Source organism: Sinocyclocheilus anshuiensis, unplaced genomic scaffold, assembly GCF_001515605.1.
Source record: "Sinocyclocheilus anshuiensis isolate Anshui unplaced genomic scaffold, SAMN03320099.WGS_v1.1 scaffold181, whole genome shotgun sequence".
Lineage (NCBI taxonomy): Eukaryota > Metazoa > Chordata > Actinopteri > Cypriniformes > Cyprinidae > Sinocyclocheilus > Sinocyclocheilus anshuiensis.
Genome location: NW_015540898.1, coordinates 239,905 through 256,853, shown reverse-complemented (window position 1 = coordinate 256,853; position 16,949 = coordinate 239,905). Strand labels below are relative to the sequence as shown.

Sequence of the window (16,949 nt, the reverse complement as noted above, 5' to 3'; positions counted from 1 at the left end):
AAACAGGTCAAATAGAAGAGGAAAGTGAAGGAAATGAGGGAGGGAGATTTAATCTCAGATGTTGACTTCATTGCACAAAGCCCGAGGCACCGCTGAACATCATTCATCAGAGAGAGAATAACACAGATGCCTGGGGCCCGAGAGGAGATCAGGGAAATGGACATTTCACATAATTATAATTAAGAGATCTTCATAACTTTGAGGCAGAACGGTCAGATCCAACCACATCTTTAGAATGTGTGCATGTTGCTTCTTTATTAGAAGTTATTGTTTAATATGCAGTATATATGAGGTTTATTTTAATGGTTTAATCGTACAGGCTACTCCTAACCCTGGGCAACAGGTGATGGTTACCTTAGCAAACAACACTAATAAAATGAACGATATACTCTTGGCTTGCTTATGTATTGTTTCCTTCTTTTTTCGTTCATGTTTATGCTTCTAGATCATAAACTTTGGAAAACAGAGGAAATTATGGTGGGCAAAATTCCATTAAGATATTATTTTATGCTGATAGTTTACAGTATGTGTTTGTTTAATGTTGTTAACTACAGACCGGTGTTATTTTACTATCATTAATATACTTGTATAAATATTAATATTTTTATGAATTAGTTTTTTATATTTTCTGTTTAAATGTTAATTTTAGTTTTAGTAACTTTAATGTTTAATATTAATTTTATGTTTTAGTAATTTGTTGTACACTGTAAAAAAATAAGGCACAGTGTACTAAATTATTATGAAGGAATTTTCTGTTTATTTATTTATTGTTTGTTTTTGTTTTAGGATTAATGTAAATGTCCATAAAATTACTGGATAATGTCCCAGCAGAAAATTACCAGTGCTTTTTCTTTTTTCATTTTTTTTATTACAGTTTATGTTTGTAATTTATATTAGTTTTGAATTTGTTTAGATTTTTTAAAAATGTTCTTTGAACGTTTTAGTAATTTTGTTCTGTTTTTGTAATTTTTATTTCAGTTTAGTTTTTATATTTTCATTTTTTTATGTTAATTTCAGTAAAAAAATGTAATTTTGTTGTAATTTTGTCATTTTTATTTGTTTTACTTCCCCCCTTTTATTTATTTTAAATATGTCTATATAATTTTTATTATTATTTTTCATTTAAGTTTTAATTATTTTAGTAGGATACTACTTTATTAGATGAAGCAAAATTATAAATGTTGCTTTGGCTTCTAACTAAAATGAAGTTAAATTTTTCTATATTTAAATTTATTTCAGTAATTTTTTACATATATTTTTAGTTTTAGTTAACGATAACAACAATGCAGACTCAAAGGTTCGCAAATTTAGTCTGTACTATTATCTGAAAGAAACAGATGCCTTCAGTTTGATGTAAAACAAAAGAAATCTAATCATCAGATGCAGCTTCACCACAGACAGATTTTTGAAACATATGACAGAGCCTTTGGGGATGAAGATATGACTGAACTTCAGTGACCTTACAGTAAAGGAGTAAATGCTCTGTTTGTTTCATCTGGTGTGAAATAGAGCCTGTGTTTCGCTCCCGATTTCACAAATCTGAATGCTTCAACGGAAAACAATCTGCTATTGAGAGATAAAAGGGTTGCTAAGGTAACAGGGAAAAACATCCAACACTGAATTCTCATGCCTGGCAGCTACTGTATGAAGGATACTGTGCCACTCATTGTGATGCTCAAGTGTCAGATTCAAAGACTATAATAAAAAAATATAATGATAAAAATATAGCCCTCTAAGTGGAAATCATTGCAGGCCAAGAAATGTATCTTTTCAAATATATTTGTGGCTTTTACAGCAGTCCATCTCGAATCTTCACCAATAGTCGAGGTTTAATGAAACAGGTTACAGCATCAAACAAACAAAACTGACTTCCAAATCACTCCAAAGTCCTCTGTGAAATGGTATGGTATGCCATGGTAACGAACATAACTTTCACATGCATCTGCACATATAAACCGAGGGTAAACGTAATCGTTCAATTGAACGGTGCACATCCATTTCAGACATAGCCTGAAAGAGCGCGGACTTCCAAGAGTATCAGGTAATATCTGTGGTTTGACCCATTTCAGTGGTGGCCAAAATTATAATTTAAATTTGACGTGCTCATTGACATTAATGTGTAAGAAACACGGTAAAACGCACACACTCATTTTTTTTTTTTCATAATTCAGTAGGCTACTGTTGGTCACCCTTTACGTTTGTCTGTGTTTTTTTTTTTATATTTAAAGCTGCAGTCCGTAGCTTTTTTTTGGTTAAAAATGATCCGAAATCAATATTTGAGCAAGTACATAACCAGCCAGTGTTCAAAACTATCGCCTTACTTTCATAGTCACGCAATGCTGATGTTGTTAACATTAACAATTTGAGAATAAAGTATAACAATAATAATAATTTGCACGGTTTGATGTGATATGAGCTCATTTAGATTAAATCACCATTGGTAGCGCGATTTATTGTAATGCTTTTTTCCTCAGTTGGTCAGAACAAATGTGGCAGACTTGTTACTTGTTCAGATGACAATATATGGTGAAAATGCTTATTTGGGTCATATATTCCAAGACGAAGGCTAGAATCTGTGAGTGCAAAGTACAATATTCACACTGGTGCGGTGACTGACTGCACACACACATACTCCTCAAAACATTAGATTCATCCGCACTGGAGCCGTGCCGCCGCACAACCCACGCAAGGAAGATCATTCTGCAAACAGCTGCAATCGCAGGTTTTCAAACAGAGATGGCGACAAAGAGGCAAAACTTACGGACTGCAGCTTTAACCAATGAAGACATTTTGGACTGTCTCTGCTTGTTTGCAATGCAAGGGTAAATAAAGAAATGGTTGTTTGAATATGTACAGCGTTTTCAATGAACACTACATATATAAATGCTAAGGAATTTGAGGAGCAGGGTGTCTTATGCCCGGTTCAGACTACACAATTTTAGCCCGATTTTGCCACAATTTGCTTGACGTAGAGTGTCGTGGGGATTCGTAAACGACAATGGGCGTCGGGACGCAAGATTCCATCGTTTCAGCTCGTGTAGTGTGTCATAGTGAACGACAACCGATCCCGCGTCTGCGATGCTTCACGACATCACGACAGAAAGACTAGCATGTTTAATTTTTTTTCCGTCGTCCACGACGAGTTCTGTCACATTGGTGACGTTGACCAATAGCAGCACAGGAGCTCTTTCATACACAGGTTTCAAACACGGCGAAACGAAAGAATTATGAGATGGCGGAAAGGTTCGTGGAGTACTCCTGCCTGTATGATGTGTCATCGAGGGACTACCACGACAGAACAAAGAAAGAAAAATGCTGGCGAAGTATAGCGGAAGCGCTTCAGCAATGCTTACGCTCTTGCTTTCGGAAGTCAGTCGCTAGTTCCGCCTTCTCGATGACATCACGCACGTCATTAAAGACGGCACGCGATGAATGGTCGGGAAGCAACGTGTAGTCTGACGTGTTTCTTGTCCATGACACGACAAGATTTTAGGGGTCAAAATCGTGTAACCTGACACAGTGACTATCGTGCAGGCTGAACCCGGCATTAAGGCCTGTTCACACCAAAAATGTGAGTTATTCATACTATACACAATGTACTTTTTAAACGGTCACAAATTAAGTTCAAATTCAAATGTACTGCCAACTCAGACCGAGAATTTTTTTGATGATACATTTTTGGGTGAACTATCCCTTTAAGAGCGTGAATAAATGATTCGTTTACTGTCCAAATGCGCATTCTTCACAAAAATAAAAGCAATAAAAGGCCAAAGGAAGCATCTCCAGTATGTTTAGAAGAGAACGCCAGTGAAGAATGCTTATTCGAATTATCACAGTAGACTACAACTACTGTGTGTGTGTGTGTGTGTGTGTGTGTACATCGTTCCTCACGCGCGGGTGTTTAAATAAAGTTTGAGTTATTTGAACAATATGGCGGCGCCCGTGTAGCGGTGTGAATCTGTCAGTGTATTGCGTATTAATGAAGCTTTGAATGGATATTTAATATCGATCACACTGAACGGATCGCAATACATCTCTATAGGTCCCGTTATTTGTCGTGTAAGTAGAATGTGATCCATGTTCTCTATTCTTCATCTGTAACCATTTGACATCTGATGTCTGTAACGTTCTATTTGCACTCATGTCCTGCTGGAAATACTTGCTTTATTACTGAAACCGATTGATAACGTTGTTAAGCACAATGTGAGGCTACGTTACACATCTAAATGCATTAGACCTGACTGCGGCTCTTCTAACACTCATGATCACATTGAACATTGTGCTGCCTTTGAGATTCACTTTGGAGTCCAAGATCACCATGAGTCTTCATCATTGGGAGATGGGTAACCAGAGCAACGGGACCCTCACTTCTCTTCCACAAACATGAGACCTTGAGTGTGTGTGAGCTGGTGGGCGGCTGACAGAAACACTTCTGTCCTCTAACATCTCACCCTAATCGAGCCTTGCACCATCTTCCTCAGTAGCCTCATCTGCGTCAGATTTGCTTAAGAAAAGATGCCCAAATATCAGATGAGCACGTTTAAGTGTTAATAACTTGCGTTAGATAATGCTGCATTAATACATTTAAATATATTTTGGGACGAGGGGCAGAAATTAAACTGGCCTTGGGCTACAAATGCCACTGAAAATATAAATATGACCCCATATTTAAATTGTGGGGGTGAAAAAATGCCCTAGTAATGAATTCCTGTTTCATGAAGACTGGTCAGATATTTTAAAATTACTCTAGAAGAGAATTTCTTCTTACAGCTTGTGCATTATTTACGGCTACTTTTTAAAGCAGATTTTATTGGAAACTATTTTTAAATTTTTTTTATAAACAATGTTTTTATTTATTTATTTGTATTTTTTTAATAGTATAAAATGCCCTCATAAAGGTAAAAAAAATGCCCCATCTATTATTGCCCCAATGCCCCTTAATAAAAAGTGAATTACTGACCCTGATTCAGACAGGTGACAGGGTTGACAGTTAAGCTTTACTACTAGAAATATATTTTAATGATTCATCTGTACTAAATCATGACAGGTACGGCAAAAAACATAGGCTAGCATATAAAAGATACAATGATTTAAAACAAAATGCCTTTGAACAATTCAATTTTAAAACAATGTCATTGTATTTTATTTGTTTTTATTAATGGAATGTTTAATTTAAAAAGGGAACAATATGATAGTAATTTTAGGATTGACAGATAACCTGATTTACATTTTTAAGGCGAAACATTAAGTGTCATTTTCAACAACTGGCAAATTTAGAGATTTTTGGCTGTAACTTGTCTTCTTTCAGACTAGTGGGCAGAAAAATCCACTTTTAATGCTTTATTTTATGACACTTTATGTATTTTCGTCTGTATATTTAAATTACAATCCATATCTTAAAAGGCTATTTTCTCAAAATGAGTTTTTTTCAGAAATCTCCATTTCAGCAGCATTTACATACACCAAACTTTATAGTTTTATTCAATCTATACGCCGAGCGTTTACAAAGATGGGTTTGTTCATGTATCATTCAGCCGATGGCTGATTTATATAATATCCAAAACAATAAATAAACAAACAAGAATTGAAATAAGAATTTTGACCCTTCATCCAATGTTCCCAATGATTTTTTCAGAAATGATTTTAGTGCATATTTAATTATTAGTGCATATTTAATTAGACAATGCCTCATTTGCATATTTAATCATAATATCTCAGAAAACTTGTAATACAGAACAGGTGTCTTAATGTACTGTGATGAATCAACTGGGAATGTATGGTGAGATTTGTTACTCTATTCATGTAGTGTCTTGCCTTAAAATATAAAAAGAGAATAAAGAAAAGCAAACAAAATATATTAAAAAGTATATAAAACCTACGGAATATTATATAAGATACAAGAATAAAATTACTGAATTTTTAAATTGGATTGTTGAAGCCATTTTTTTTCAAACATTTATATGAGGGACCCAAATGACCAAATGATTTATTAGAATGACCTAGAATTAATTATAATGAACTAATGAAATACTTTTTCATGAGAAAAAAAGGAAAGTAACTCTTCTTTTTCTTTATTTTTTTGAAACATTTTGCAAAACCTCCAACATGCTTTGTACTGGTAAATTATTTTTATGTTTAATGTGACCAATTTAGAGGTTTTTGTAGGTGTTAAAACACTTGTTTCCAAGGGGACAGGTTTATTTCCACCTTACACTATCTCACTTTGCCATAGTTACGGCGCAAATCTGTTTGTTTCTCTAACAGAACAGACATCTGAACACAATACACCATATCTACCCTATCAGTGTAAAGGAACACTCCACTATTTTTGAAAAAAGGCTAATTTTCCAACTCCCCTAGAGTTAAACAGTTGAGTTTTACCGTTTTCGAATCCATTCAGCCGATCTCCGGGTCTGGCGGTAGCACTTTTAGCTTAGCTTAGCATAGATCATTGAATCTGATTAGACCGTTAGCATCTCGCTCAAAAATGACCAAAGAGTTTCTATATTTTTCCTATTTAAAACTTGACTCTTCTGTAGTTACATCGTGTACTAAGACCGACGGAAAATGAAAAGTTGCGATTTTCTAGGCCGATATGGCTAGAAACTATACTCTCATTCCGGCGTAATAATCAAGGAACTTTGCTGCCGTACCATGGGTGCAGCAGGCGCAATGATATTACGCAGCGCCTGAAAATAGTCCCCAGCACGTTCCCTGTGCAAGCAGGTGGTCACGTTGGTTATGTTGACGGAAGTTAGCCTATTTTCAGGTGCTGCGTTATATCATTTTCAAAAATAGTGGAGTGTTCCTTTAAATGAAGGGGCATTCATCTTCATCCATGCTGTTATTGTTCTCTTTTTGACTGTGTGTATGCTCCCCCAGAGTCATGCTGCTCGCTGTGTGCTCGCGGAGGCCACTGCTCGATGCCCATCTGATCAGGCTCAGCGTCCGCGGGCTGTTCAGTGAATCGGGGGTTTGGGAGCGCGACTATAAGGCGGAGACGCGGCGTCGGGTGGAGCAGTGGTGGCACGGCCGCATACAGGAACAGTGGCAGAGAGATGCAGCAGATCAGGTAATGCACTTCATGAAGAACCACGTGACTGGTGATGCACAGCAGATGATTCTAATGTGGAAAGATGCTCAAAACGCATCAGCTCACTGTCAATAGACAATGTTAACCAGGTTTTTTTTTTCTTTATCTAATCATCATGTAGTTCTAAACTTGTATGACATTCTCTCTTCTTAACACGAAAGGTGAAGATGCAATATTTACAAACAATCTTACTCCTGAAATCATGGTTCAGGTTTTGTTGACAGCATTTTCTGATTCATGGAGTAATAACTAAAATCTCCTCTGTAAAAACCTTTGATATTGGCTTCATCCAATGTTCGGATTTGTGGAAATGTTTGCAAATTGGTGCATATTTAATTAATGCCTCATTTGCATATTTTAAAATAATATTTCAGAAAACATGTCACTGAGAAAACACGTTGGATGCAATTGATGCAACATCTGTATTGATGGTAAATTTGTTGAATTGAATAAAATGCGGGTTTTTTTGCCATTTACAGTAAGACTAGCTAAGTTGTATGTAAAAACAATTCTGTAGTACTGTATAGTTACGATGCAATACATAACGATTCAATTATCAGCAGCTTCATAATTGAATTAAAACAAAAAAGCAAAAACACATGTGATGCACAATCTTTATTCGTCATTTTGTAGAAGTAGAGTTAACTTTTATTTTTTTGTGGAAAAGGTACACCATCATTATGTTCTGACCAAAGTGACTTGGATGCATCTGATGTTGAAATGACAATATCCCGACTCATAAATACAAACTTCCCACGAGTGCATGAAGCATAGTCAACCGTCCCACAACCTAACCACTTCAACATAAACATAAAACACTAACATGTCTTTTCCTTTGACTCACAAGTACATAAAATAACCCTTAATTTCAACATTTAATCTCCCGATTCAGGCCTCTGCAAATAATGCCGGGAACTAAAAATCCACCGATGCAGTTTCAGTGAATGCAATAAAAATGATTCATGAAGTCCTAACACAAATGGATTAAACTCACATATGAGAAGTGGACTGAGCACAATGAAATAAAATCTTTAGCAATTTGCTTTAGTCAAGTAAAATAAGATGAACAAGCAGCAAAAATATAGATTTATTTTCAATGTGGGTGACATGGGCCTGTCACATGGACCACTTTTATGACAGACAGTTTCTTGACAGACGTTATCAGTATGAACTGTCTTTGAATGAGCAAGAGCAATGTGGAAATGCATTAAAAATTCTCTTTTTAAAGGCAAGAGGAGGAGGGTGTTTTCTCCCTGCAGCCTGTGCAGTTACAGTATGCCGTGTTTTACTTTGAAGTGTCTCTCCCTTGAGATTTTCATTCAAAGAATCCCTTCCATCTCACTGAGGAAAACCTTTGTATGTGTGAGAAAAGAGACGTCTGGCTTCTGAAGCGTTCATCTTTTACAGAGAAGCTGCTTTTTGTTGGTGTTTGTTGGTTGGCTTTTAAGCCTTGTTGTTGTGTTCTGTAGGAGAGAGTGGTCTGCTACCAGGATGTGTCTCTCCATCGCGTCTCTCACTTCATGTGTTTGCTGAAGCTGCATTTATTAATAGAATCATTCAGAGACTGAAATCTCAGTTGGATCAGATTTTATCCAAACAACCAACCAGCCCAGAGATGAATCAAATTGCAAGCAATTTAATTTAATATCAGTAACATTAGAAAATTTGATTTGAAGCAAAAAGTATTTGAAACGAAAAGACAAAAGTACAAGACTGTGCTTAAATTCATTTACAAGAGAACGGATTGCTCATCAACATTGTGAATGGCGTAATTGAATCAGAAATGGCAAGAAAATATGAAACTGTCGACTGTTGTCATTGATTGTAAGCAGGATCAGAAATAATTTTTTTTTTCATCAAGGGGCAATATTTACTAACTGGATTTTCTTACCTTTCTAAGAGCAGTTTTTATCATTACCTGTGCTGTCTTGTATGTCAAATACTTCAATTTATCCAACATTTCAGTCAATCAGAATACGACAGACTGTCACCAATAAAACTGTATCAACATCAACAAAAGTCATCTTTATACTGCAAACGTGGAATAGAAGCTACACAGACTGTTTAATGCTGCTCGAAGCTGGCAAACATGTATTTACACAACAATCGCATAATGTAAATTGCCTATATAAAAAAAGAAAAACATGGAATCATTTCAGGGTACTAGGGTTGCAATTAGGGCTTTCAGTTTAACGCATTATCTTAATTAGTGGTCGACCGATATTGGTTTTTTGACTGCCGATGCCGATATCTTGGAAAGCAGGGTGACCGATATAAAGCCGATATAATTTTAATTATTTTAATTAATATTTAAGAAATTTGAAATCATTTGAAAATAGATTTAAAATTAAATGTGTAAAATAAACATACTTATACTTTAGATGACAATGTATTTTTCACAAATAAATAAATATTTAATAAAAAGTCAACATTGTAACTAACAGGGCACTAAGTAATCTGGGAAGTTTGTGTGCATTGGGAATCATATTTTTTCAAATAAAGCCAAGGTAACACTCATTTTACATACAGCACACAGTGAAAATGACATGAATATGAAAGCGGGCAAGAATGAAAACCAACCAGCATCTCAGAAAACAGATCGATTTTTTTTTTCAATGTAAAGGACATCCAGAAGCTGGACTAGTGGTCTACCGATATGGGTTTTTTGACAGCCGATATCTTTGAAAGCAGGGTGGCCGATGGCCGATATAAAGCCGATATAATTTTATGTATTTTAATTAATGTTTAAAAAATTTGAAATCATTTGAAAATTGATTAAAAAGTAAATGTGTGAAATAAACATACTTATACTTTAGATGACAATGTATTTTTCACAAATAAATAAATATTTAATAAAAAGTCAACATTGTAACTAACAGGGCACTAAGTAATCTGGGAAGTTTGTGTGCATTGGGAATCATATTTTTTCAAATAAAGCCAAGGTAACACTCATTTTACATACAGCACACAGTGAAAATCACGGGAATATGGCAGTGGGCAAATGGATAAAGCGCAGCATAATTTGAAATCACGAGTCTAAATTTTGTCGATCACGCGTCTCCAGAGAGGCTGAACTCTCCTCCTGTCCGCATTCTATTCGCACGGACCGACCGTCACGCAGAGAACACGCAATCATGCAGGATACACATACACACTTCACAAGATCTCAACTGGATTCAACTAAGTTTGCAAGGTTTGTGAAATGAAATGTTAATTAATAGACATTCAAAGATTTGTTCAAATGATATAAATGCGTATTTGCTGAATGCTGACGGCAAACGAGACATTATTATAATGTTTGCTTTTCTATTACTAATAGTATTAAAGCAATCATTATAATACTTTTTTGTATACATTTTAATTCCTTTGTTTAACCGTTCTATCTGATTATTAGACAGACTTCTATCCGTATTAGACAGAACTGTTAACTACGACAGTGAACAAGAGGGAGAATGTGAGCACTGTGTGCTCAGACGTTGCCGTTGCGCCGTCAAAATAAAAGTCCCGCCTCAAAAGCATCGGCCAAACCGGAAAAACTTATCGGCCGATGCCGATATTTAAAAATTGCCAAATATCGGCCGATATATCGGTCGACCACTAATCTTAATTAATTAGTTATGAAAAAATAACACGATAAAAATATTTTAACCAGTTAACGCACTGGCCCCGCCCCCAAATCTGTACGTCATCTTACATTTCATACAGTTGACTGTTGACAAATATGATGCAGGGCAACAACTCCATAAATGCAGTTATGTCCTAAAACGCAAGATATTGGGGTAAAAATGCCCCTGTATAAGTTTTTGTCTCATATTTATATCATATGATAAGTGATATCACACGAGCAGCGAGAGCAATATCAGACAAGTGCTGTTTCTGTCCTGAATATCACGAGTTTAAATGTGATTTTATACAATAGTTCAGTAAATAAGAAGTTAATATTGTTATATTTTAAACACAATATTATGTTTTTGCTCAGTTTTGCAGAGAACATATTACCTTTAAAGCCATAGCAGAATTGTTTCGCATCTCCGAGCAGCACAGCATTGTTTAGTTTCTGAATGAATCCGCATTTTGAACGAATCGTGTGAATCAATGATTCAAAGGCCGAGCATTTACTTCATTCCTGAATGAATCAGCCGTTCGAATGAATGACTCATAAAGACATTTACCGCCACCTGCTGGCAGATTTAGGTTCTTATTTAGAGTATCATTTAATAAAAAAATAAAAAAACAATAATAATAATAAAAACATTAAAGGGATAGTTCACCCAAAAAAAATTAAATTCTGTCATAATTTACTCAAACCTGAATGACTTACTTTCTTTTGTGGAACATAAAAGAAGGTATTTTGAAGACTGTTGGTAACAAAGCTGTTTTGATTACCAATGACTTTCATTGTATGAACAAAAAATGCTGAGATGTTTCTTAAATTATCTTTTTTTATGTTCCATAGATAGTTTATGTTAAGCCGTTGTAGCCTAAATGATTATGTGTAATAAATTTTATGTTGAATCAAATAAAATATTTTTAAAGCTACAATTTCTAATGTCTACTTGATACTTTCTCATTTAACACGAAAATAGCTTTAAATAATCTTTTGTGGCTATTTCCACAGTCAAAATTATTTTGCGATTAATTGCGATTAATTAGATTAATTAATCGAAACATCATGTAATTAATTAGATAAAACATTTTAATCAACTGACAGCCCTAGTTGCAATATTATGTTTGTTTTTTTTGCTCCCTTTAAATTTTGGAGGCGTTTTTGTTCATATTTGCCCCAAGACCTTGTTAGTTAAAAGTAATATGTAATGTTTATTCCAAAATATACTTCATATATGGGTCAAAGATGAATAAGAATGTCCGTGATAAAGGACAAATGTCGTTTAAAACACTTGACAAGTTATTAGAGTTAGAAATTTATTCTTTGTATTAATGTTAGTTTCTTATGGTTTTGAAAATCTTTTACTACAATTTCAAGAAAAGTTTCAATGTATTCAAATGTCATGTGGTGTAACCATGAAGTAAAACAAACAAACATATTTTCCTTACACTTTAATCTTAATTGTCTTAATTATTGTTAAAAATATATTTAAATATATTATTCAAGGTTTTTACAGATATCGTGAATTATTCATTCATAAGTAAATCATACATTTTCCCAACCTGAATTAAGCCATGTCATAAAAAGGTCAATTCTTTTAATAAATATTACTTATTATATTGACCTTGACAAAACAAACACACAGCTTTTTGTTTCACAAGACACTAACTGATGGACTGGAGTGGTGTGGATTACTTGTGAATTATTGTGATGTTTTTATCAGCTGTTTGGACTCTCATTCTGACGGCACCCATTCACTGCAGAGCATCCATTGCTGAGCAAGTGATGCAATGCTACATTTCTCCAAATCTGTTCTGATAAAGAACCCAACATCTTGGATGGAAAATTTTAGCAAGTTTTTAATTTTGGGTGAATTGTTCCTTTAATGTATTTTTTGGTGAAATATTTCCTTTAAAGATATTTGACGAACACCCTCAAAATCAGATGGGTTTCTGCTGTGGTATGCCTGTGGTGTTGATGGCAGGGCTTCTAAAAATAGTCTGACCCTGAGCCGAGAACATTTAACACCTTTTGCTTTCGTTCCTCAGATATGTGCGCTGCAGTCTTGCTCCATCTGCTTTGTTTTCCATCAGCAGTTCTTCCTATTGTTTTCTCACACTGTTAATTTTCACATGTTCTCACCACACAAAGGATTTCTTGTACAGTCACTGTGCTTTTCATAGAAAACAAATATGCTTCTCTTGTGCTCTGAATAGATTTCAGTGGGGTCGATACTCTGAAAACTGACCTCAATTGTTTACGCACCAAATTTATCAGAGTTCCCAGATACACCCACCTGAAGACTGATTCACAGGATAAAGGGAAAAGCTTCTCGAGAGATGCAGTGGAGATGTATTCTCTCCCAAAATGGGTCTCTGTCTCTTTCAGCTGCTGAATAATTCAGGCCTTTTTGACCTGCACTGATTAATGCTTGCCCAGTGCGGCGCGCTTCTTCAAAGCCGTCATGAATCATTAAAACTGCCGCGGAGAGCGTGACTGAATGTATGAGCCTTAGCGGGTCTCGCAGGTCAGCAGCCTGCGCTTAAACAAGTCATGTGAATGCCTCATATTAGGACTCTGCTGCTACCTGATGATATTGAGTTGTAACCTCAAGTTTCCACTACACTAGACGAGATTGCTTGTATTCGACCAAGATGATCTGGCATGAATTTTATTACAGTAACCAACATACCAAAAGTACCATTGCATGTTTTGGACATGTTCTATGAATGGATTATCATATAAATATATTATTTACATTTACATTTAGTCATTTAGCAGATGCTTTTATCCAAAGCGACTTACAAATGAGGACAATAAAAGCAGTCAAAACTAACAAAAGAGCAACAATATATAAGTGCAAATGACAAGTCTCGGTTAGCCTAACGCAGTACACGTAGCAAGGTGTATATATATATATATATATATATATATATATATATTATACACACACACATATACACACACATACTATATATTATAGTAGATGAATATAATTATCATGTGCACCATGGTATATATCAAAAATTCCAGTGATTCCATTGTTACCGCCAAAGTTGTTTTTGTCTTTCCTAAATTCGTTTTTTTTTTTTTTCGTTTTAATTTATCTGTATTCCATTTTAATGGTTAAAATCAGAAAGCATGTTTAATTAATTTAAATAGTGCAACTTATACAATTTAACAACAATTTATTTAAATAAATAAAAAATAGATCCCTATGAAATCTGTTCTATTTTGTCCCAAATTTGATTTAATTCTGTGTTTTTCATTTTTCTGGATTCTGTTTTAATGGTTTAATTAAAATGCATTAATCAAAAATGATGTCTAATCAATTAAATACATATATTTTTTTATTTCAAAAACAGTTTCATATATATAGTTTTAAATTTGTCACAATAAAAGGTTTAATTTCTCAGAAATGTTGTGTTGTCTGTTTTAACTTTTCTGGATTTATGGTTTAATACAAAGTTATTATCAAAAACGGTGGTAAACAATTAACGGCATAAAACATTAACAATTTAATTCATCTTTTAAAATGAAATCAAAGGAAAACAACTCCTTTAATTTCTTGGAAAACAAAGTGCTGCATCAAAGAGGCTTACTGTTAAAATTAAAATTTTAATCATATTATTTATATCATTATTATTATACACTGTAAAAAAAATTCCGTAAAATTTACGGTAAAAAACCGGCAGCTGTGGTTGCCGGAATTTTACCGTAAAAAATACGGTAACAACGTTTTAGGTTTTACGGTTTTAACTTAAATTTACAGTTAAATACCGTAATTTCATTAACTGATATAATGTTAATATACCAACCTATTGAAGTACTGAAATCTGTTTTGTACCTTTGTAATACACTGATAACCACCAAATGCAGGTGGTAATGAGAAAGTCACATGATGAACCAAAGCCCATCACAAGCAGCTTTTAAATAATAACATATATAGAAGGTGCACAGTGTCATTCACACAAACACTAAACACCATCACGGTAACACACATGAAACTGAAATAATGCAATAAACATTCATTTAACAACATTAGGTGTAACACACAACCTAATATACAAAACTGACAAGAAAAAACTAAGAAGAAACATAGTTATTTCAACAAAAAAACATCAAATTTGAAATGTAACGCAGGGAATTCTGGGAATGTCAATTTACGGTTATTCACTGTAAATTATACGGTATTTTTCCCTTCCAAAAACGGTATACTACCGTAAAATTTATGTCCAATACATGTAATGTCCAATACAGTTTTCCACCGTATATAGTAGGGGAATTTACCGGGAATTTTTACTGTAGCATTTTTACAGTCTTTTACCGTTAAATTCACGGTCATTTTTTACAGTGTAATTATTAAACTTTGAGAAATACATTCGACTGCACAATACAGCTCAAATAATACACAAGTTTTATCAGAAGAATTTATGTGAGTGTTTTATAAAACTATAAGCATTATGTTTTGTGATAATCAATGTTTTACCAAAAATGCTATTGATAGAGCTTAAAGGGATAGTTCACCCCAAAATGAAAATGTTGCCGTCATTTACTCACACTCACTGTCATTCCAAACCTGCACGAGTTTCTCTCTTCTGTTCAACACAAAAGAAGATAGGCCTATTTTAAAAAAATTTAGTTTGAGGTTCCATTGACGTCCATAGTATTTCTGTCCATGCTATGGAAGTCAATGGGACCCCAAAACCATTTCAAAATATCTTCTTTTGTGTTCCACAAAAGAAAGAAAGCCACACAGGTTTGGAACGGCATGGAAAATCTTGCCAAAATTCTTCAAGAAGGAAGAAACACAGAATGACTCGTTTGTTTTTCCATGTTTAGAGCTCCCGGAAGAAGTTCTACGTCCTCTCCATGTTCCCGTACCCATCGGGTCGGCTGCACATGGGCCACGTGAGGGTTTACACCATTAGCGACACCATCAGCCATTTCCAGAGGATGAGGGGCCATCAGGTAATTTTACTCTTAAAACAGTAATATCAGAATGTACTGTTCTCTGTCAGCAGCACACACATAGTATGATGATTTATCCTCTCTCCTGCCTCATTTTTATATTCATACACCAACACACAGACACACCAAAACACGGTCCCAGAAATGTAAAAGCTGCAGTCAAGGTCTGCTGGAATGACGTGTGTTTTAATTATGAGGTGTCTGAATAATGGAAATGGTGTGAATATGCTCTTAATCAGAGCTCAAAGTTTGTTATGTATGTTCAGAATGTGCTCACACCTTTTGAAAACAGCACTTTCTAAAGCCTGCAGCTCACCGCGCCAAAGGACTGATGTTATGATTGGTGAGAATGTTTCTGAAAAATACCGTCAGTTTATAACAAGGAGATGAAAGGTCATCGTGGACATCATTATCCTGATGGAGTGTGTTTTATACGGGTGGGTGTTGTGACCTCAATTGATACGACCACAGGAGTCGCTTTATGTCTTGGTTACAGTACATACAGTAATATATAGAAGAGGCATGTTGCTGGAAATAAAGCATATGATTTAGAACCATGTGGCAATGCTTATTTTAACACAGGCTCATTGGGAAAACATGCCTCTATATACCTATACATACAATACACTCCCGTTTCCAGCTGAAATGAACACTAGTGGTAATAAAACACCAACAACTTGTATTCCTTTTCACACAAATTATGATCATGGCGCAAATTATTGGTTAATAAAGACTTATTTTCAACCAGACAGGGCTCTACGCTTACTTTTCTTTTTAGGAGCACTTGTGCATGATCGGGTCAGTCGCACTGGTGCTCCTAAAAAATTTTTCATAGTCGCGTGCAGTAGTTTTCAGTCGCAAATGCAAATGGTCGCACTGTAGAGCCCTGCCAGAGTACTATGTTATGATGACCTTGAAACACTTTTGCCATAGTGCTTGATTTGTGAACCTAGTGCTGTCAAACGATTAATCGCACCCAAAATAAGTTTTTGTTTACATAATATATTTGTGTACCGTGTATACTTATTATGCATGTATATACTTAAAGGCACAATATGTATGATTTTTGTATTAAAATATCCAAAAACCACTAGAACAGTGTTATATACAGTATTTTTCTGACTTGTGTACTTAACATTATCCCAAATGTTTCGAAGAATGTTTAAATCCAGAGAAATAAGCAATTTTAACTAGTGACACGGACCGTGTCCATAGTGTCATTGTGTCGCCTGCTAATGACGTCATAACCCCTCGATTTCCGGTTTTGTTTTGTAGAAA

General features: G+C 34.8%; 1 protein-coding gene across 1 annotated transcript in view; it reads left to right on the top strand.

Annotated features, from left to right (window-relative positions):
* Positions 1-3,940: 3,940 nt before the first annotated feature.
* The window catches only part of lars2 (leucyl-tRNA synthetase 2, mitochondrial), a 70,244-nt gene continuing 57,235 nt past the window's right edge, over positions 3,941-16,949 (top strand). The window contains exons 1-3 of the mRNA XM_016486878.1: positions 3,941-4,059; positions 6,883-7,072; positions 15,543-15,671. Coding sequence (XP_016342364.1) covers positions 6,887-7,072; positions 15,543-15,671 — 315 coding nt within the window. The 5' untranslated portion in view covers positions 3,941-4,059; positions 6,883-6,886. The remainder of the gene's footprint in view (positions 4,060-6,882; positions 7,073-15,542; positions 15,672-16,949) is intronic.